Source organism: Astatotilapia calliptera, chromosome 3, assembly GCF_964374335.1.
Source record: "Astatotilapia calliptera chromosome 3, fAstCal68.1, whole genome shotgun sequence".
Taxonomy (NCBI): domain Eukaryota; kingdom Metazoa; phylum Chordata; class Actinopteri; order Cichliformes; family Cichlidae; genus Astatotilapia; species Astatotilapia calliptera.
Window position 1 is genome coordinate 69,293,067 of NC_137424.1, and position 24,063 is coordinate 69,317,129.

General features: G+C 42.6%; 1 protein-coding gene across 1 annotated transcript; it reads right to left on the reverse strand.

Annotated features, from left to right (window-relative positions):
• Positions 1–16,121: 16,121 nt before the first annotated feature.
• LOC113018079 (GTPase IMAP family member 8-like) lies at positions 16,122–20,559 on the reverse strand. The gene is made up of 2 exons (XM_026161147.2): positions 20,371–20,559; positions 16,122–18,937 (listed from the first exon to the last, which is right to left on the reverse strand). The coding sequence occupies exons 1-2, from the start codon at positions 20,393–20,395 to the stop codon at positions 16,731–16,733; spliced, it is 2,232 nt and encodes a 743-aa protein (XP_026016932.2). The 5' UTR covers positions 20,396–20,559; the 3' UTR covers positions 16,122–16,730.
• Positions 20,560–24,063: the final 3,504 nt, after the last annotated feature.

The following is a 24,063-nucleotide window of genomic DNA, read 5'->3' on the forward strand; positions in this document are numbered from 1 at the left end:
ACACACTCGAGGGAGCATTGATGCATCATGGTGAACTTTAGCTCAAATATTCTAAAAGCAGAAGTAAAAGTAAAAGGACTTGTCAGAATCCACCCTACAGCCCATTTACTCTGTCACGCTGCACTATAGACTGTCTGCTATGGCGACAGGCTTCACAGCTGCTGGTGCACATCCCAAAGATGTGCAAACAAATCCTACCTTGTCTGAAAGGCATGTGCACCTGCTTTTGTGCAAATAACGTGAGACTTTCCAGGACATATGAATTGTTAGAGAAAATGTAAACGTGAGAGGGAGAGAATTAAAAAGGGAGAGCTGCAGAGCTGCCAGCTTTGTTTCTTGGCTAGACGTTCGTCACTTTGACTATTTGATGCAGTTCTTACATCAGAAACATCATTCTCAGCACTCCCAAAGGAGTTTTTAAAAGAGTTAAAGCATTTCTCATAACATAGACAAAATACACCAAAAAATAGTAAGTAAAGTAAAGTAAAAAGTAAGTTAAAGAAGTGTTTGAAGTAAAGCAGATAAGAAAAGGAACATGTACACAGATTTGTCCTTTTTTCCTGACTCTTATTCACAAAGAGGCAGTACAAACAGTGCCACTGCCACTCCTAACACCTGGACCACAAGCAAACTGATGAGAACGGTGCTTTTACATTAAAGATTTTTTTTTTTTAATTCAAACATACCCTCCCTTTTAATGTGCAGAATCAGCACAGGGCATCGTGTACCCAAATCCCATCTGCTACACTGGATTGATCATTTTTTATCGACTCTTACCTGTTTCTTTTTTTGCCTCTCTTTCTCTTTGCTGTTTTGATCCTCCTCTCCCGGTCGCCAAGAGTTCGATCAAAAAGTGAAACAGAACCTAATTAAAGGAAGAAAATGATCCAGATCCATTTATTTCTGTATTCAAACTGAATATAGGCTGCAGGTTCCTCCCTTTGACTTGCTGTCACAAATGGAGCAGTACTGTAAGCTCCAAACAACAGGAACATAGTTGTGAACTGGAGCAGAGCTGACCTGGAGTCAGAATATGTGCTTTTGTACCAGGACGGGCACTTTGATACCACCAACCAGCATCTATGTTTTAAGAAGCGGGAACCAAGAAGGATGAAGACATGTCTTTGATTCTGAAGGATGTGAGGACTGCAGATGCTGGAACATATGAGTGCCGTGTCTTTACTCTGTGAAACAGGTGTAACCCATGTGAAATACACGGCTACTAAACCCCTTTTCGTCATTTTACGCTATTGTTATTGTCACACGGGGCGCTATGAGGCTGTCTTGTGTTTGTGATGACCTTGTGTCTTGTGCCCAGGAAGCGTTGTCTTTCCCTTCCTGTGAGATCTTCCCTCTAATGGCTGTTAAATGTGTTGGAGTGCAAAAGGAAAATATCTTGGCCCTGAGCACAAAAAAAATAACATCTATCGAGTTATTTGTGTTGGAAAATCCAGACTAGTTTTTGAACTGCTATAAAGGATTCTAGGGAACCACTGATCATGAGCCCCGCCCAAATTATGGATGATTGTGAAATGGTGAGGCCAACTATGCGATCAGATTTTTGGAATTCTCTGAAGAAGTGATTCAAGCCATACCTTGGATATTAGATAAGCCCTGTGCACTATCAGTCCTACCAGGTAATATAACATAGGGTCTGTTTGGGTTTCAACAAATTTTAAAGGATAATTCAGACTTCAGGAAACTTTAATTTTCTTATATTGGTACTCAGTCAATATAAGCTAATTGTTCACTTCCAAGCCAACTCACAGTGTTAGTCCTAAATCAAAACTTCCTTCTGAACCTAGCTTAATGTCTGGGGGCTCTTTTTGAATTGATATTGTACTGGTCCTGAGTAGAGGCGCTACACACTCAAGATGTTTAATCTGTTGATTCCAGTTTGCAAACACACTTTCTCCATTTTTTTTGTTTGTTTCCGGACAAGAATTTCCTCCTTTATTCTGGTTTCTGTTACGGCTGACGCTGGCCAACCGGAGGGATGGGAGGAAAAGGAGGACCCAGGCACGGAGCTCTGAATATAAGCAATGCGTTTATTTACAGTGAATGGAAGACATAACAATAAATCCTCAGTGCGTTCCCGACTCCCGTGACATGTCCTTTTCCCAGTGTTAATGTTCCTTGTCTCCGCTCCTCAGTGTCTGAGCACCCCGTGCTCGCTGCCCTCTCGTCTCCACACTTCTCCCGGGGAAAATAACAAAGATGCAGTCGTAATACACACACAATGCGGCAGACTGAACTTGCTAACGAGCCAAAAGACTAACGTGAAGCCACGCAATGACCCAGTGTCGGAGAGAGCTCCACCACACTCTTAAGTAGCTCCTCCGACGGGGCTTCATCAGCTGTGTGATGGTCTTCAGGTGTGGCCAACCACCTACCAGGCCTGAAGGTGCCTGTAAACAGGTGCTCCCAGACACACCCAGACACACACACCCACACACATACCTGCAACCAGGGAGAACGAGGGACAGCAACACCAAAACACATATAATATAATACAAGTCCATAACTGCTCAGGGACCCTGGGTCGCTCAGATCCAGGGTCCCTGACAGACAAGAGTTTGATCCCTTATTGTAGTTTCTCTGAACACCATATTTCACATGAGCTCTCATAGATGTTCTGATTCGTGTTAATGTACAGAAAATGAATTTTTCTACTTTTAAAGAGTCAAACTTCATATTCCTGGGTGGAAAGGCTTGGCTGGAGACGTTCACACCAGAGTCAGTTTGAGTCTTAAAAATGTGTGTCACAAACTGTCTCAAAGTAGGTGACAAGCAGGGAGTTCACACACAAAGTTTACTTAAATATAAAATAATGTATTACGTGCACATGGAGGACCATGGGGGAATCCACAGCCAGTGAAACAATTAAACAGCATATGAGTGATCATATACTGTACATAGAACGAGCAGAGGTCATACTAGCAGAGGTCAGAGAGGGCCCTGACATAAAGAAAATATCTGTAATTGGGTGGGATGGTGGTGGAGATGTTTGGGATGGTTCAAATGCCAGCTGGGGTCGTTCTGTGTGCTTCCTCAGGTGCTCATCTTCGTCCCACAGTTCACACATATGCATGTTAGGTTAACTCAGAGGTGTCGAACTCCAGGGATCAAGGGCCAGTGCCCTGCAGGTTTTGGATATCACCCTGGGTCACCTGAATCAAATGATATGTTCATTACCAGGCCTCTGGAGAACTTCAAGACATGTTGAGGAGGTGATTTAGCCATTTAAATCAGCTGTGATGGATCAAAGACACATCTAAAACCGGAGACCGGCTCTCGAGGCCTGGAGGTTGACACCTCTAGGTTAACTGGTGATTCTAAATTACGTGTGTATGTGGTAGAAGTGTGTAGTCACAAGGACTTTGACTATGTCAATTTACTCTGAGCTCAGAGTGGCATTTGAGGTGCTCACATTAGGTTCCACTGCTGTCAGCTAAGAATCCAAGACTACAATGAGCTCATGAGCTCCCAAAAAAGGACCACAGTAAATTAATAGTATTTTATCTTGTCTAAATAATTCTCAGTTCATGCTACAATAAAATAAAACAAAATGAGATCAAACACTTTGCTCTTTCTTTAATATTTAAAAAAGATGTGTGAAGGTCTTCTTTTAGTGACAGCTTGCTTGATAAGAGCTGTCTGGTGTAATGTTCAAGTTTGACCACGTGGTGGCAGTGTTGTCTCTCTGTTTGCATGGCTGCACCCAGCCTGCAGAACACAGGGATAACAAAAATATAAACGCAACACCTGTGTTACTGCTCCCATTCCCCATGGGATGAACGTAGAGACCTAAAATTCATTCCAGATACACAATATAACCATCCCTCCCAAACAGTGGTCACAAATCAGTCCAAATGTGTGGTAGTGGGCACATCTGCCATATTGAGATAATCCATCCCACCTCACAGGTGTGCCACATCAGGATGCTGATCTGACATCATGAGTAGTGCACAGGTGTACCTCAGACTGCCCACAACAAAAGGCCACCCTGGAATGTGCAGTTTTGTCTCACAGCAAAATGCCACAGATGCCACAAGCAATGAGGGAGCGTGCAATTGGCATGCTGACAGCAGGAATGTCAACCAGATCTGTCGCCCGTGCATTGAATGTTCATTTCTCAACCATAAGCCGTCTCCACAGGCGTTTCAGAGAATATGGCAGCACATCCAACCGGCCTCACAACCGCAGACCTCGTGTAACCACACCAGCCCAGGACCTCCACATCCAGCAGGTTCACCTCCAAGATCGTCTGAGACCAGCCACCCAGACAGCTGCTGGAACAATTGGTTTGCACAACCAAACAATTTCTGCACAAACTGTCAGAAACCGTCTCAGGGACGCTCAACTGCATGCCCGTCGTCCTCATCGGGGTCTTGACCTGACTCCAGCTCGTCGCCGTAACAGACTTGTGTGGGCAAATGCTCACATTCGATGGCGTCTGGCACGTTGGAGAGGTGTGCGCTTCACGGATGAATCATGGTTCACATTGTTCAGGGCAGATGGCAGCTGAGAATGTCCCAGTTCTTGCATGGCCAGCATACTCACCGGACATGTCACCCATTGAGCATGTTCGGGATGTGCTTGACCGGCGTATACGACAGCGTGTACCAGTTCCCACGAATATCCAACAACCTCGCACAGCCATTGAAGTGGAGTGGACCAACATTCCACAGGCCACAATTGACAATCTGATAGACTCCATGCGACGATGTGTTGCACTGCATGAGGCAAATGGTGGTCACACCAGATACTGACTGGTTCTGGGTCCCCAGACCCCCAATAGCACAAAAAACTGCACATTCCAGGGTGGCCTTTTGTTGTGGGCAGTCTGAGGTACACCTGTGCACTACTCATGATGTCAGATCAGCATCCTGATGTGGCACACCTGTGAGGTGGGATGGATTATCTCAATATGGCAGATGTGCCCACTACCACACATTTGGACTGATTTGTGACCACTGTTTGGGAGGGATGGTTATATTGTGTATCTGGAATGAATTTTAGGTCTCTACGTCCATCCCATGGGGAATGGGAGCAGTAACAAAGGTGTTGCGTTTATATTTTTGTTGAGTGTAGATAGAAATACACACACACACACACACAAGGGAAAAAAATACCACTAGTTAGTGTAACCCAAAGATAACAAAATACTGAAGTTTCCAGATGACACCCTTATCGTAACTCATAAAATGATTTTGTTGAATATTTGCGATGTTGAGGAGGTAATTTAGCCATTTAAATCAGCTGTGATGGATCAAGGACACGTCTAAAATCTGAAGGACATCGGGCCTTAAGGACTTGGATGCCCCAGCTTTAGAGATTAAGAAGTACAATTTTCACTGTTTTTTGTTAACATTCAACAAATCACAATGTGATCCATTATATTTTTATACAAATGTTTCTATTTATCTTACAACTAGATTCAGCATGAAAGCTGCAGGAAAATGTAATTTCATGTTTTTTGATTCAAACGTACAACTGTTCACTTCTACAGCAGCCGATTAGGGTGAGGAACAGTTTTTATTTCTTACCTTTCAGTCATTTATAATAATTTAGATGATTCTTTGACAGTTTAAGCAGTGATGTCATTTAGAATTTTTATAAACAAAACAATCAATGAAAACTCAGTCGGCAAATGAAAACGATCAGCAGTTACAGCCTGATGTGGGACCACCTCCTTCGAGTCCAGCAGTAACACGACACACGCACCCTTAAAAATGTCATCATTAAAGTTTTCTACAGAAGTTAAGGATACTTTGTCATTGCATGGCAACTTATCACTCTGGAATTTTGTAATATTCACCAAATGTGTTTCCTAAATCAGCAAAATGCAGGTAAACTCTGGTTGAGCTGTTTGGTGGAATCAGAAGAAAGATAGTTGCTTGTGATTTATGTCACAGAAACACATTTATTATAACTTTATTAAAACATTTGTAGTTATTATTTAAATTGCTATCTGAAGATTATGTTAACACCTCTGCATTCACATGAACTGGAAATGGCAGATTAAAGATTGCAAGAAAACAAATGTGAATAAGTCACCCATTTGATGTAAAAGCAGGTTAATCTGAAACACAATTAAGTGGACTTAGCCTACACCACAGGGAAATGATGCAAGGCTTTGGGAGCGCTCACTACAAATGAAGAGTTTTTGAAGTAACTCTGGGATAAAAATTTAAAATAGGCCAACTGCAAGATCTCATATTCCCTGTTAATTTACAAATTTGTTTGTTTATTTATTTATTTTTTTATTTCCTGACTTGCCATGTGTTTGGATGATTAAAATATGCTAAAATATAGTGTGCACATTTTTTTCTTTTTCTTAATTCTTTCTTTTTTAAAAACACAGACAATAGTTAAAACACACTGGCACGATGCCACTTTTATATGGAGCACTTAAACTTACATTTTTATGGTTTGTTTTTTTTTATCTTTTTGTCTGACTAAAACATGTTTGTCACTAAATTGTGAGAGCTAAGAAAACAGACATCAGTTGACACCAATTGGAAATCAGCTGATGACAAGTGGTTAACAGAGCATCAGGAGAGACAGGAAAATCCATCGAAGTGGCAAAAATGTGGCAGCATTCATTTATGCCCTGAGTTCCACCAATATCAGACTGAATGCTGGAATAATTCTCAAGTAGAGAAAAAGTTTCCACTCTGCACCAAACTTTAGGTCTGCCCAAGTTTCAAATGTGGTTGGAACCTCTCACTGTCTCCTACTGCCGTTTTCACTGGGTGCTGTGTTTCATGGACAACATGAGCACAGTGTACAGTGGGGCAAAAAAGTATTTACTCAGCCACCGATTGTGCAAGTTCCCCCACTTAAAATGATGACAGAGGTCAGTAATTTGCACCAGAGGTACACTTCAACTGTGAGAGACAGAATGTGAAAGAAAAATCCATGAATTCACATGGTAGGATTTGTAAAGAAATTATTCGTAAAGTAGGGTGGAAAATAAGTATTTGGTCACCTCAAACAAGGAAAATCTCTGGCTCTCACAGACCTGTAACGTCTTCTGTAAGAAGCTTTTCTGTCCCCCACTCGTTACCTGTATGAATGGCACCTGTTTGAACTCATCATCTGTATAAAAGACACCTGTCCACAGCCTCAAACAGTCAGACTCCAAACTCCGCCATGGCCAAGACCAAAGAGCTTTCGAAGGACACCAGGAAAAGTATTGTAGACCTGCACCAGACTGGGAAGAGTGAATCTACAATAGGCAAGCAGCTTGGTGTGAAAAAATCAACTGTGGGAGTGTAACGGAGCGGAAAGGCTGATTTTGTTTCCACAGTATCGTTTTTTTAAAGGAAGGAAACCTTCCTCCAAACGGACAGAGCAGTGGAGCCGCCAAGAGAAAGCACACGATTAAAAAGTTGTATAATTAAAAATATAATTTATTATATTTAAATAGTTAAAAATGCAAAATGAATTAAACCAACCTTGGCCAAGGGGTAACACAATAAAAAGCAATAAAACACAACATCAACAGTCCAGTGGCATCCGCCACGATATAAAAGTCCAAACGGTGCAGAAACCAACAGGATTGTCGCCGTCCTGTCGGCCTCTTCATTCTGATGCCAACTAGAAAAAGGAGAGGGGGCCAGCGGCAGTCACCATTCTTAAATTCCACTGGAGGTTCGTCTTAGACGGGATGAATCGGGACCTACCCCAGATGGGCAGAGCTCCTAACTCCGCCCACCACTGTGTTGTGCTTCACACGCGTAGCCATAGACTCGCCGTCCCGGGGACATAAGGCGCCATCCCGCTGCCTCTCTATCCCCTGCCGTGGGCCTCTCTCGGCGAGGAGCTACCTCCCGTCAACACCAGCACAGACCTCTCCGCTCAGCTCCGATCACTCCCTCCAGTGCGCGGTCGTCCGCGATCTCTGGTCTCGTTCTCCTTTGCCGCACGCCTTGGCCAGCTGCCTATAGCCGGGCCTCTGTGCCGCTCTGCGCGGCCGTCGCCCACACCTGTTACCATGCCATGTCTCTCCTCCTTTCAAGCCTTCTCTCAAGCTTTTTCTCCCCCCCTGCTCTATGGTCTGCCAGGCCCTCTTATTGGCCTCTCTGGGATCTCTCGCAGGTGTGATCAGTTTACTATCAGGTAGGGGCGGAGTCTTTCCAGGACAAGTCATCAAATAAATACCATTAAAACATGCAACAACATAACCACTGCACAAAACATGACCAATACATGCAATATAAAAACTAAGTAAATACACTTCATATTAAAATATTAAAAAGGTAAAACAACAAAACATGCAAAACTTAAATAACTTGTCCCTTTCCACCCCGTGACAGGAGCAATCATCAGAAAATGGAAGACATACAAGACCACTGATAATCTCCCACGATCTGGGGCTCCACGCAAGATCTCATCCCGTGGGGTCAAAATGATCATGAGAACGGTGAGCAAAGATCCCAGAACCACACGGGGGGACCTGGTGAATGACCTGCAGAGAGCTCACTAAAAAGAGCCGGCTCTTTCGGCTCCGAAACGGCTCTTCAGGTTGTTTTGTTGCTTTAATTTATTTATTATTAACAATAATATAAAATTATGCACAAAAGGAATTACTAAAGTAAAAATAAGTGGTTTTATTTATATATGTTTATATATAAATATATGCGGTGGCCCCTAGAGACAAAACACGTACTAACTCCAAAACACATTTCTAGCATGAACTGAACTTCCAAAGCAGAGCTACCTAGATCACTTAAATTACACAACTGAAAGCATGTGTGTATTGTTTATTGTTTACCACACACCAAATCTGGTCGTTGGTACTTGCTGGCTTGTGTAGCCACTAGGTAACAAAAGCTCAACACTGTGCCCTAGCATCCTGGAGCACTTCTGTTGTCTTTTGTATGTGTTTTGAGTTTTTATGTGCTTCTGAGTTTTTACGTGCTTCGGAGTTTGTACGTGTTTTTACATGTTTTGGAGTTTGTACGTGTTTTTACATGTTTTGGAGTTTGTACGTGTTTTTACATGTTTTGGAGTTTGTATGTGTTTTTACGTGCTTCGGAGTTTGTACGTGTTTTTATGTGTTTTGGAGTTTTTACGTGATTTGAAGTTTGTATGTGCTTTATCTCTAGGGGCCACCGTAAATATACTTTTATTTATTCACTTCACATAAAATGTAATAAATAAATCATATAATACAAAAATCAACTATTCACATTTCAACTTTTAACTATTTAAATTTTCATGTTTTTCCTTTCACAAATTTAAAGTGAAACAACACAAAACACTGCAAACCACAACACAATTAAATATAAATTAAAATATGAAAACAAAAAGAACATGCATATTCTCTTTCATATGGGCCTGCATGAATAAACTTTCTGAATCCTTTATCATCTGCAACTGAAAATAGTTGTGGATGATTACTATACCTTTCTAATGTGACGTTATTGTCCCTGGCTCTCTTTCTCCCTCCCGCTCTGTTCCTGTGCTACTGAGTGTAACTACCGCCCCTCCCCCCTCTGCCCAGCATAAAGCACAAGGCTGGCATGCTGAGTGAAGCAGAAAAAAAGTGCGAGAGAGAGAGAGAGAGGCTGAGAGAAAGAAAACAAAAAAAACCACGTGACGGCTCGCGATAAGGAGCCGGCTCGCGTCGTTCACGTCAAAGAACCGGCTCTAAGAGCCATTTCGTTCGCGAACGACCCATCACTAAGACTGACAGACAGCTTTGTCTATCAGATTGTCAGGATGCTGAATTCACTCCCTGCTCTCACACGAACTTCACACCTGCATCCATCTCTTCCTCCCTCTGAACCCGCCAGCTACCAAAAACATACAAAAAACATTATGGAAAGTGGATGCTCAGACTGGCTTTCTTACTGTATATCTTGGGCTGCATAAATGTGGATGGGGAAGTGAAGAATCTGATTGATTGATTGAGCTTATAAATTGCCACTAGCAATGTTACAGTTACATGTTACATGCAGTGAAATATGACCATACAGGCCAGAGAGATGTATGATGGTAAGAAAAATAATGAAAGTGCACAATACGCAGTGTTGGGTAAGTTACTTTAAAATAGTAACTTAGTTACATTACTAGTTACTTCTCTCAAAAGTAACTCATTACTTCAAGTTACTCGTTACTTTCAAAGTAACTAGTTACTAGGGAAAGTAACTTTGGTTTTACTCAGAATTCTCTTGTTAATGTGTTGCTTCCATAACTTTGCCAGTCTTCTAGCTTGCTTACTTGCCACAAGTGCACTGTGCCACCTACCAATAGAAAGGAAAAGATAATGTGCATATTTCCACGAGAGAAATCCCACGCCTGGACCGTCATTGACTGCTGCCATGATTCTAGCCTACGTCACAGCGTCATGTGCGCCTTTTACATCCAACACATAAACTGCAGTCGTGGTGCTTTCGATTGTACTCAGAACTCGGAAATTCTGCCTTCTGAATAGTAAGATGTTGGTAACACCAGACTGCAGATGAGCTGCATACATGGCTGGACTGGGACAGAAAATTGGCCCGGACATTTTGACTAGAGACCGGCCCACCATCCATCCATCCATCCATCCATCTTCCTCCGCTTTATCCGAGGCCGGGTCGCGGGGGCAGCAGCCTAAGCAAAGAGGCCCAGACCTCCCTCTCCCCAGCCACCTCCTCCAGCTTATCCGGGGGAATACCAAGGCGTTCCCAGGCCAGCCGAGAGATATAATCTCTCCAGCGTGTCCTGGGTCCGCCCCGGGGCCTCCTCCCGGTGGGACATGCCTGGAACACCTCACCCAGAAGGCGCCCAGGGGGCATCCTTGTCAGATGCCCGAACCACCTCAGCTGGCTGCTCTACTCTGAGCCCCTCCCAGATGGCCGAACTTCTCACCCTATCTCTAAGGGAGAGGCCAGCCACCCTTCGGAGGAAGCTCATTTCTGCCGCTTGTATCCGCGATCTCGTTCTTTCGGTCACTACCCACAGCTCGTGGCCATAGGTGAGGGTAGGGACGTAGATCGACCAGTAAATTGAGAGCTTCGCTTTTACACTCAGCTCCCTCTTCACCACGACGGACCGGTGCAGTGTCTGCATTACTGCAGCTGCAGCCCCAATCCGTCTGTCGATCTCCGGCTCCCCTCTCCCATCACTCGCGAACAAGACCCCGAGATACTTGAACTCCTCCACTTGGGGCAGGAACTCATCCCCGACCCGGAGTGGGCACTCCACCCTTTTCCGGCTGAGAACCATGGCCTCAGATTTGGAGGTGCTGATCCTCATTCCCGCTGCTTCACACTCGGCTGCGAACCGTTCCAGTGCGAGCTGGAGGCCCTCACCCGATGAAGCCAACAGAACCACATCATCTGCAAAAGTCAGAGATGAGATTCTGAGGCCACCAAAGTGAAAGCCCTCCGCCACTTGGCTGCGCCTAGAAATCCTGTCCATAAAAATTATGAACAGAACCGGAGACAAAGGGCAGCCCTGGCGGAGCCCATCACCCACCGGGAACGAGTCCGACTTATTGCCGGCAATGTGAACCAAGCTCTTGCAACGGTTGTATAGGGATCGAATGGCCCGTGGCAATGGGCCAGACACCCCATACTCCCGCAACACCTCCCACAGGACACCCCGAGGGACACGGTCGAATGCCTTCTCCAAGTCCACAAAACACATGTAGACTGGTTGGGCAAACTCCCATGCACCCTCAAGTATCCTCGAGAGGATAAAGAGCTGGTCCAGTGTTCCGCGACCAGGACGAAAACCGCATTGTTCCTCCTGTATCAGAGGTTCGACTAGCGGGCGAACTCTCCTTTCCAGCACCCTGGCATAGACTTTCCCAGGGAGGCTGAGGAGTGTGATCCCCTTGTAGTTGGAACACACCCTCCGGTCCCCCTTCTTAAAGATGGGGACCACCACCCCGGTCTGCCAGTCCACAGGTACTGCCCCTGATCTCCACACAACATTGCAGAGGCGTGTCAACCAGGACAGCCCTACAACGTCCAGAGCCTTCAGGAACTCGGGCGGACCTCATCAACACCAGGGGCTCTGCCACCAAGGAGTTGTTTAACTGCCTCAGTGACCTCGCCCCCGGAAATTGGCGGGTCATTCCCCTCATCCCCAGACTCTGCTTCCTCCTCGGAAGACGTGTCAGTGGGATTAAGGAGGTCCTCGAAGTATTCCTTCCACCGCCTGACAATTTTCTCAGTCGACGTCAGCAGCGCTCCGCCAGCACTATACACAGTGCAGGTAGAGCACCGCTTTCCCCTTCTGAGATGCCTGACGGTTTGCCAGAATCTCTTCGAGGCAGTCCAAAAGTCTTTTTCCATGGCCTCTCCGAACTCCTCCCACACCCGAGTTTTTGCTTCAGCCACTGCCCGAGCCGCATTCCGCTTGGCCTGTCGATACCTGTCGGCTGCCTCCGGAGTCCCACAGGCTAACCAAGCCCGATAGGACTCCTTCTTCAGCCTGGTGGCTCCCTTCACCTCTGGTGTCCACCATTTGGTTCGGGGATTACCACCACGGCAGGCACCAACCACCTTGCGGCCACAGCTCAATGCAGCAGCTTCGGCAATGGAGACGCTGAACATGGTCCATTCGGACTCAATGTCCCCAGTCTCCCTCGGAATGCTGTTGAACATATGGTCGCAGGTCTGGTGATACGATTACAAAATCGATCATCGACCTACGGCCTAGAGCGTCCTGGTGCCACGTGCACTTATGGACACTCTTATGTTCGAACAGGGTGTTCGTTATGGCCAAACTGTGGTTAGCACAGAAGTCCAATAACAAAGCACCGCTCGGGTTCAGATCAGGGAGGCCTTTCCTCCCAATCACGCCCCTCCAGGTCTCGCTGTCGTTACCCACGTGAGCATTGAAGTCTCCCAGCAGGACAACAGAGTCTCCAAGCTTAAACGTGCTGCTGTTGTTTAGTGCGACATCCGCTGGTTTCCTCTTTCGGCGCAAAGTGGGCGATAAACAAACAAGAGAGCCGATCAGCTGATCACTGATCAGTTTTCATGATTGAAGTAGAAACGGGAGAGGGAGGGGGGAGAATGAGAGGAGAAGAGGCAGCTGTGCAGCAAAGACACAGAATAACTCCAGCTTTGTGTCATTTTCATTGTAGCTGAATTACGGGACAAACTGTTCCTTTTCACCTCAATAAGAAACGCGTAATATTTTCTCTGAATACCAGACGGGACGTTTGGCAACTCTAATAACTTATGAACAAAATAAAGTTCAACATCATTAACTTCATAGCACCCACCCAGCTGTATAAAAACTCCGTCATGCTAGCTAGCACGCAGTACGGAAAAAGTCAGCATAACGAAAATAAACTCCACCTAAACTTGGTTTAAATCTGACCCAGATAGACTGCAGGTCATAACTTCTTACCTGAAGTTCAGTTCACACTTGGACCGGCGGCCGCCTCGGGTCTCTTTTCCTTCTGCGTCCCCTTTCTCCAGCCCGAGAACGTGTTGCTTTCTCTCATCCACCTGCTGGCCTCCACCACTTGCTAATGTTACTGAATCTGTGGAAGCTCCACATGAAGTAACGAGTAACGACCCTATCTAAATCCCAGTAACGACTAACGCGTTCCTGATTTTGGCATAATAACTAGTTACCGTGCTCGTTACCACAATAATAACGTAGTTACTGTAACGCGTTACTTAATAATGCGTTAGTCCCAACACTGACAATACATGAGGGAAAAGGAGGGTAAAAAAGAACTCTGCTCAGACTAAGCACCTGATAGGAGATACTTGTATAGGAATTTCTTTTACTTATGTATTAATCACATTATTTTATTGTATAATGCCTTGGTGCCACTGGATTTTAAGAAATCTCACACTCAGACATTAAGACAAATGGTGGGGGTGTAGTAGTTGGGTGGAAGCAGACAACTCCACAGGAAGAATCTTTTGTCTCTTTGAGAACTCTGGGAGGTAGCAAGGGAGTGTGAACCTTAAGGTGTGAAACAGCTGAGTACTGCCTTTTGTTCCTGAAGAAGGTATTTAACTGAGAGCCATGCTAGGCTCAGGAGACTCTGCTGACTGTCTGCCCCATGATCATGCAGGCTCTCCACAAGCTTGGTTGTCTGTTCTTTGTGTGTTTGGATTAACTACCGCTCACCGCTCGTCTGCGGCTTTAAATGGAAAACTTCCACAACGTACGTTTGAGAACCGAAAAAGCCAGGAAGATGCAGCAGACACCACAAACACACAACGTTTTAGTGTGTCAGCGTCCCTTCGATACCACATCCTTTGTTTTACTTCTTTGCTGAAGTTTCTGTAGAGGAACTGGAAACCACAGGAACATTTTCACATCCAGTTTAGAGTTTTACGTTAGTATTTGGAGTGGTAGCAGCATGCAACTCTGTAATTTGACATTGACAAATATGACATTTGACATATATCTTTGCCTTACCCCTCAAAACCTGTAGGAATTTCACACTGAAATTTACTGCATTAGCTGTTGCACATCCATATGTGCCCCTCCAAGGCTGTGCGTATGTTCCCCAACCAAAAATTGTATTTTAATAGGGACATAAATATGAAAATCAGGAAGAGGTGGGAGACCTTCAAGTGAGGAGACCAAGTGGAGTATAAGAGAGCTGGGTATGAGCTGCAAAAGTCCATCAGAGCAGCAAAAAGGGCCCACTCACAAAAACCTGAAGGCTACTATGTCAACCACAACACGCATAGCATGTGGCAGGTGATTAAATCTACTCAATCAACTACAAGAGAACCACAACTACCACAGACAACTGAGATGCCACCCTCCCAGACAGCCTTAACACCTTCTAGTCCAGGTTTGACAGACTGAACACAGAAACACCCTCAAAGGCCCGAAGAGACCCCACGGACACTGCCTTCCAGGTGACACACACACAAGTCCCTAAAGCTCTGAACAAGGCGAACCACCACAGAGTTCTCCCAGAGTTCTGAAGGCCTGTGGGGAATAACTAACCTGTCAGTATCTCAGGCAATGACTTCAGGCCAGCAGCGCTCACACCTACTGCCATGAAGTGCCTGATAAAACTGGTTCTCACGCACATCTACGACATGGTCCCAGACATTTTCGATCCCGTTTGCCTACCAATCTGCTCAATCAGTGGATGACATGGTAACAATAGCCCTATACCACACTCTGCAACATCTGGAGTGTAGCGGAACATCTGCCAGGATGCTTTTTCTGGACTAGAGTTCAGCTTTTAATACCATCCGTCCAAAGCTGACAGGCCCACTCTCATCATCAAAGGAACTGAGGTGGAGATCAGTGAGTTTTATAGAACTGGCACTTTGATTCTAAACAGGTATACAGTAAGAAGGTTATTAAGGCAGCACAGTGGTAACATTGATGACGACAATATAACATTGGTAACTGATTCCTTGCACAGCCTCAGTCCACTTTGCTCCAATTCAGAGAGTAGGTGTCGTTTGAGGTGTCGTAGCTCATTTGATGGCTCATATTTCAGGGAGAACCCACTTCTGTGTGGACAAGAGCAAACCTTCATATTAGTGGGTTTGTTGGTGTGAGGAACTCAGATGATCATGTCCCAACAGGTTTATTTTGCTCATAGTGAAAGGTGAGGAATCTCAGAATAATTATGCATAGTTATTTGTATAAAATATTGAATTTTTCATAGCTGTTCTGCTTTTTTTTTTTTAATGTAAACTCTTCATGTTTTACAAAAAAACTGTACATGATGGAGGGTAATGGTTTCAGTCTGCTAAAAAACATTACTTTGACCAAAAATATATGGGACAGCTTCTGTGTCTGGACCTGGACCGTGGAGTGCCTGGTAGTGACCTCTGTTATGGAGTCTTTACCTTATAATACAAAGCACCTTAAGGCAACTGGTAGTTGGTTTATCACTGTAGAAATAAAACTGAATTGAAGTGATCAATAATCTATAAAATAAAATAAAAAGACCTTCTGTGTTTAGTATTAAACTGCAGGAAGAGAGTAAAAATCAGTGGAGGTCCTGGGTCGGTTGCAGAAAACAGGTTCAGATCATAAACTGCGGCTTAAAAATTTTTTGATCACATTTTTTTAATCAAACAGGAAGAAAAGATATTAGCTGTTTGTTTTGAATTTACAGATGATATTTTGTAGATTAGCAGAAAAAAATCATATCCAGTGAAACATATTTTTAAAGTTTTTAGTTTTCAGATATATTTATTACAGTGCTTTTACACCATTTCATTTGGCTTTTTTTTTTTTTATTAACAGATCAGAAGAAAGGTAAAGCCCAGAGGAAACATGAATCAAATATCTCTGCTGTTCTTTAATGTCAGACTTTAATAAAAAAAAAAAAAAAAACTGACAGTAAATGTTTTTCTCTGAATTGTTTGATTGATTTTCCTCATTTTATCTCCTCTTTTTCTCATATTAACAAAGACTACGCATTCTAAAGTATTCTGATTCTGATTAACAACACAAGAAAATAATTTCCATCAGTAATGTTTGATTCATGATACATTATTAAAAAATGTTTGTTCTACTGACTTGGACAGCTTTAAAACAGAGTTTAGATCATCTTAAATGCTGATTGTTTTACAGTTTAATAATGTCTTCATAATGACATAATCAATTTTTAATTTCCTTTTTTCTGTAAAATTAAAAAATATATTTGATCAAAATACATTTAATAATCAATAAATGCACAGTCAAATAAGATAATAATTCTAAAATTTGATTTCCACTCTGTATATTCATGTTTATGTTAATGAGCTGCTGCCAAATAACACTGCATATCACTGTAGAACACAAGCCTTCTTTTTTATTTTAGCTGCAGGAATATAATGAACTCCAGCTCCCACTCCAGACCCTACTAAACCTCCTGTTGCAGCTCCCACCGAAGCACCTACAATTCCAACTGTAGCTCCTACTGCAGCTCCCACTGGACCTCCTACAAGTCCAACTGTAGCTCCAGCAGCAGCAGCTGTGAAAACAGCTGGAATACCAATTCCAGCACCAACTCCAAGACTCAGTCCAAGAGCAGATCCTATAAGAATTGCAACCTTGCTGTCTTGAATAAACTTATTTTTCCGTTCTGCTCTGTATGTTGCTTCTTCTGGTGTCATATTTTCTTTGTTTATTAGTCGTTCCACCTCTTTCTTTATAGCCTCCTCTGCCTTATCAAACATTCGATTGCTGTAGTAGCTTCCTCCATTTTCCTTCACCATGGTGTTGATCTTCTCCAGCAGCTCTCTGACCTGAGCAGGATCTCTGATTCTGTTGTTAAAAACATGATATTTTCCTCCACACTGATTGATGAACTCACTGAGAGCTGGATTTTCAATGATGCATTCCTTTATGGAGACCTTCAGATCATTTACATGGGTGAACAACACCATGGTGTAACAAGCGGCTTTGTCTCCAAACACATCCTGAAGGATTCTCAATGTTTCTTGTTCTTTATCTTCAAACTCTTCTGGATCGACCACAATCAGGAACACATGAGGACCAGGAGCAGCCAATGAGATGCATCTATTGATCTCTTTCTTGAACTGGTCTAAGGTGAACGTGGTGTGAAACAGGCCTGGAGTATCAACTACAGCCAGTTTTTGAAAGTCGAACGGAGCTGTTTCCTTCTGACACTCTAATGTCACTGGGGAAGTAGATGATATTGATCTAAATACATTTCCCTCTAAGATGGTGTTTCCTGCTGCACTCTTCCCAGCTCTGGTTTTTCCCACAAGAACTATCCTGAGGTCTGGTTCCACTTTTTTAAATGCTCTCTCTGCCTTTTCAAACATCTCATTGGTGTAGCAACTTCCTTTATTATCGTGAACCATGTTCTTTATCTTCTCCAGGAGCTCACTGACCTGAGCAGGGTCTTCACTTCTGTTGTTAAAAACATGATATCTTCCATGACACTGACGGATGAACTCACTTAGAGCTGGATTTTTTATGAATGTTTCTATTGTGACTCCATCATACTCCAGATTGTCTCCATAGGTGAACAGGGCCATAGTGTACCGTGCTGCATCTCCTCCAAACGCATTCTGAATCTGCCTGACTGTCTTTTGTTCTTCTTCTGTGAATCTGTTCGCCTGAATCACAACCAGGAACACATGAGGACCAGGAGCAGCAAAGGGGATGGATCTACTGATCTCTTTCTTGACCTCCTCTTCAGTCTTACTGGTATCAAACAGACCTGGGGTATCAACTACAGCCAGGATTTGACCATCAAACTGACCTGTGTTCATCTGACACTTTGCTGTTGCTGTGGAAGCATTTGGTGTAGACATAAATACTTTTTGTCCTAAGATGGTGTTTCCTGATGCACTTTTCCCAACACCAGTTTTTCCGACAAGCACAATCCTGAAGTCAGCCTGTCTGAATATTTCACTGGTGTAGTAGCTTCCTTCATTTCTGTGAACCATGTTGTTGATCTCCTTCAGTAACTCTCTGACCTGAGAGGGATCCTCCATTCTGTTGTTAAACACATGATATTTTCCTCCACACTGACTGATGAAGTTACCCAGAGGTGGGTTATTACTAATAAATTCATCTATGGTAACACTGTCTGCCTCTGGATCATCTCCACAGGTGAACAAGACCATAATATAACGTGCTGCTGTTTCTCCAAACATGTGCTGAATTCTTCTCACTATTTCTTTATCTTCTTCTGTGAAGCTGCCAGTTTGAAACACAACCAGGAACACATGGGGACCAGGAGCAGCAAAGCAGATGCATCTATGGATTTCCCTCCTCACATCCACGTCAGTCAGTCTGTTCTCAAACAGATCTGGAGTAACAACTACAGTCAGGATCTGACCCCCAAACTCTTGTGTTTTCTTCTGAAACTCTAAAGATGACCTTGACTCAAAACCATTTCTATTATTTCCTAAAATGGCATCTCCAATTTTGTTCTTTCCAACTCCAGTTTTTCCAAGAAGCACAATCCTGTACTCTGGTTTATCTGGTTCTTCTTGTTGTTCTGGCTCCTCTAGCTCTGCAGAAAAATATTATGAACATTTTACTGTTGTTGGTGTAAAAGGCACATTTTACTATTTTCTTTCTCCAAAATTAACATTTTTTACAGATGAAAATCTGAAAACAAATATTTGTTAGCTTCCCTCAGTTGTTTTGCAGCCGAGACTAGGGCTTAAGTCACTGAATAAACAAACAAATAAATAAATAAATAAAGAGAAAACTCTGAGAGAAAGTCTTTGACCCTGTGGTGGACAGAGAAACTGCAGGTTTCTGCATTTCTACACTTCTTCTTTTAGGCCAGGGGTGTCGGACTCCAGGCCTCGAGGGCCGGTGTCCTGCAGGTTTTAGATCTCACCCTGGGTCAACACACCTGAATAAAATGATTAGCTCATTACCAGGCCTCTGCAGAACTTCAACACATGTTGAGGAGGTCATTTGGCCATTTAAATCAGCTGTGTTGGAACAAGGACACATCTAAAACCTGCAGGACACCGGCCCTTGAGGCCTGGAGTTTGACACATGTGTTTTAGGCATTAGATGTTAAAATAAACTCTAAATCATTTCATTTTGGGAGGTTTAATAGAATCAGCTACATCTTTGGAAATAAGCCTAATTGGAATGGCTCTCTCCTAATCAGACACTTCTTTCTGAGAAACATTCCCAATGATCTATAAAGCACACATTCTTGGTATGAAGTGTTCAGATAAGAGGTATCCAGTGGTAATTGGAGCACTAGGTGTGGTGACTCCCAAGCTAGGAGAGTGGCTCCAGCAGATCCCAGGAACAACATCTGAGATCTCTGTCCAGAAGAGCGCAGTCCTAGGAACAGCTAAGATACTATGCAGGACTCTCAAGCTCCCAGGCCTCTGGTAGAGGATCCGAGCTTGAAGGACAGACCACCCGCAGGGGCACAAGGGGAATTTTATGGAATATGTATTTATTTAATTATTACAGAGAAACTAATATGAACTCCTTTTCCATGTAGTAGTGTATCAAATTAAATTTGGATAACATACATGCTTGCTATTACCTGTTTGAACTGTGAACACTGTGAACATGAAACCTGTACAGAAGTTCTTTTCACCAGTATTGTTTTCAGTTTTACTATTCAAAGTGCTAAAACTTTCTTTTCTGTAGTTTTAATTTTTTGCTTTCAAAAAGTCATTGTGAAAGAAAATAATTAATATTTTAGCCAAATTCTCTTAATGCATGCTCAATCAACCAGGTAAGGAAATCCCCAGAAGTTCATTTTGTTCATCTGGACAAAAACACTATGTCCAGATCAACAAAATCAACTTTCTGGGATTTTGACATGAAGTTGACATGGAGTTATGTTCTCCTGAACATTAAGATTGCATTGGTGTATTTTTTTTATCCAACTAGACATTGGAAATATAATTTTTTGTGTCATATTTAAATGTACATTGAAAAAGTGAGTTTAAATGTCCTTACCTGGTAGAAGCTCTTGGTCAGACATGTCTGTATAGCAGTTTGTGTGTCACTGCCCGTCTTGCTGTCGAATAACTTCTTCTTTATCTCACGACTCTATAAGAGACTCTTTCTAGCCCCTCCGTGCAGATGTGGACTTTTGGAATGTTGCAACTTCCTCAGCATCACAGACCGCTCAGTCAAGTGCACTTCAGACATCGTTCTTACGATCACCAGCAGTTGACGGCTGACTTGAGGCAGATCAAGCCATTGAGTGACGATAAAAATCAAGGGATAAACCTTTTTTTGACAGCATGCCGCATGCTTCAGTTACATTATTAGTATGTTTGTTTGTGTTGATTAGAAAATATATTTTAGTGCCAGACACTAAAAATTTTGAAATATCATGATATTGAAAAAGGTCCAAGGCTATTTTTTAGGTAAAGGTTGGCAAGACTAGTTTTATCTTCATATTGTTCCATTTAAACCATAAAAGTAGACATATAAAGTGTTTAGAATACACTTTTCTTTCATGACAAACCATGTTCATTAAATTAAATTAATTATGTTATACATTTAAAACTCTTACATGCAGATATTTAAAAAAAATGACACAAAATACAGTCGTGGCCAAAAGTTTTGAGAATGACACAAATATTAGTTTACACAAAGTTTGCTGCTAGACTGCTTTCAGATCTTTGTCCCAGTTGTTTCTGTGATGTACTGAAATATAATGAAAAGCACTTCATATGGTTCAAATGGTTGGTTTTTTGTACTGTTTTTATCAATAAATCTAAGCAAGAAAGGACAAACACCCATGTGTGTTGATTTCTCCCTAAGACGGCAAACTGAAACACTCCAAGTTGGTGACTTTTGGAGATTTATTTCCCTGGATGATTGAGAATGCATCAAGATGAAACACAAAAGGAAGTTCAAAGCTTTTAGCAGCTCCAGCACCCCCTCATCCACACACCCCCACTCCCCTCCCTCCTGAATTCCTTTTTAACAACCTAATATACATATGAATGACTAGCCAATTTAGCTTCCACTTGGCTGAAGCTAAAGCTTTGCTAAAAGCCTACCAGCCATTTGGCTGGTGGTGGGTTTTATAGGTAGAAAGGTAGAAGCCTGGGACTCCTAGTGTTAACACTGCAGTTTTACATGTGCACTTCTTTTTTTCTTTTTTTTGCAGTCCATACATACAATATTGATTTGTAATTGATTATCTAACAATCCTGTACTTAAATATTAGTTCATCAATATTGTAGATAATGTTAAACTTAATCATCATCTTGACTCCTCTGACGACCTGTTTGCTGCTGTCTGTGGCGGTGGGGAGAGGGGACACTTGGGCATTTATTGCAGCATATAATGTGTTTTCTGAATACACTGTGCTTTTTCAGCATTCAAAGACTGATGGCACTGTGTCAGAGCACTACCTATGAATTTCAGATGGATCAGGCCTTAACTTAACAAAAAAGTTATCAATAGTTCTTTTCATCTTTTCTTATTACCCACATCTACATCCACTTCTGTCGGGCCAAGGCTGCTCACTAGGGCTGGGTATCATCACTGATTTCTATAATCCATTCGATTCAGGTTCTCAAAGACCAACTTCATTCTAAGCCAAACACTAGAAAATATGTTGACGCATATCTTCCCTTTGGCTTCACCTGCACAAGTGCCAAGGTAGGTCTCCCCTGCAGGATTGGTTTTCCCTTCGTCGGGAGCAGCGCTGGGCTCTTCAAATCACGGACAAACAATGGAGGGACAGTAACTGCGTGTATATGTATGCGTGTGAAACCTGCAGATAGTTAGATTAACAGTAGAGCAGGGCGATATGGCCAAAAATATTTATCACGATATATATTTGAAAATTTGTGATTACGATATAACTGACGATATAATTGATGCGAGACAAAATACAACTCCACAACATTACTAGCGCAAAAAGACAACCTTCCATTTATTTTCACTTAAACAAGAAGCTGGTTTTTATGTACATTAAAGCTTTATAAAAATGTAACAGTGCAAATGCAAATTCCTTGCTTAAAGTTTAACCAAAAGGCATTTCCAGTAGAAATGGGCTGACATATCCTGAGTATAACCATGTATAAAATCCACTGAAGTTAAAAAGAGGTGCTTTGCAACATTAAACTGCAGTGTGCAGTACGTATTTTTCAGACCATAAGGTGCACGGGATTATAAGGCACATTAAGCAAAACAAAGCAGTCAGATAAATCAAACTTTATTAAACTCATTCTTCTTGCTTCCTCCACTTCTGTACCATTGATTCATTAATGTTGAATTCTCTGGCAGCTGCTCTATTCCCATGTTGTTGCAGTATATTAATGATTAACCTCGTAATGTGGATGGATTATCTCAGTTGTTCTCCTGACTGAAGTTTGGTCCGTTTACAGCATCCTGCCATGCGATTGCATTTGTCTCTAACCACGAGGAACCTTCACGTTAACTTTTATAAGTGGAAAAGTGTTAGTGTTCGTCCTCCAGCTTCACTGTTTATGTTATGCTAACATAGCTGTGTCGCTAGCGATCACGTAGCACATCATTATATACCAGCTAGCCCAACTTCAGTAACCCTACAAACGTCACTGCTGTTTAGTTTCCTGTCTTCATTTATGTTGGAAGTGATAGCAGAGCTGTACGTTTGATTTTTTTCAGAAATCTCTCAGTCAGAACATGCTATATCATGCTTAGGTAACTAGCGAAACTAGCGAGCTAACTTCCGCTAGCTTCCTGCTAACTTCTAACTCCGTTAAATGTAATAACTTTTGTTTTCATGGATGCCTGGAAGTTAAACTTTATAGTTACACCTGGGAAACCAGCAATGCTGATCGTTTTATTAAAGATGAAAGAATTTAGACAGTTTTTAACTCTCAGTGATGCTGCAGTGTTGTTTGACCTGAAGCATACAGAGTTTAGGACCCAGATTACTCCCAGATTTAAGAGCATCTTAGTCCGACAAATACGACAATAACAACGGCCGCTTGCATGTTCTGCAAAAAAATGTGTTTTGTTGTGTATCTGACGGACAAACACCAAACCAGTTCCACATCACTGAAGTTGCACCATTTATACAAACCAATTCTGGTTCATCTGTTTCACTCAACAATCGGCCATGTGCGTATGAAAACAAAGGCACGGCGCATGCGCGTTTTACTTCCATTCTATCGCGATATTTCATTTTCCTATCGTTGCCTATCATTATACCAGTATTACCGTGAACGGTATAATATGGCCCAGCCCTAATTAACAGTATTTTTGTCTCTATCTGCAATTCATCTCATGTAAACAATAACGTGGCGCACAGCTGACGTAAAAAAAGGCACATACCTTTGACGTTGCATGACGAACTCTGTATTCCTCATCCACACGTAAACGCAAAAAAGGAGTTTTAAAAAATCGCAGTTTTCGGTGATTCGAAACACCGTTTACGTGTGGACGAAACAGCTGCGTTTTCAAAACTACCCATGTAGGTTCGGATATAGCATAAAAGAGTTTACGTTCTTACTACCTGTAATTTATTGCAGATTACTTGTTTGCTTAATTGTTTACTAAATGTTTGAGGTGTGAAATAAACTGCAATGGAGCAAAATATAGGTGTGTGTGGTTGGAGGATGTGTCCGCGCACGAGGGGGGGCGCGAACATTTTTCTTGTAAAACAAAGGGGGGCCCAGCAAAAAAAGTTTGGGAACC

What these genes read in the sequence shown, in the direction of transcription:
- LOC113018079 (XM_026161147.2), bottom strand. Translation starts at nt 20,395, where the DNA reads ATGTCTGACCAAGAGCTTCTACCAG. An exon ending in TGACCAAGAGCTTCTACCAG is followed by an intron (nt 18,938 to 20,370) that starts GTAAGGACATTT and finishes ATTTTTCTGCAG; the next exon opens with AGCTAGAGGAGCCAGAACAA.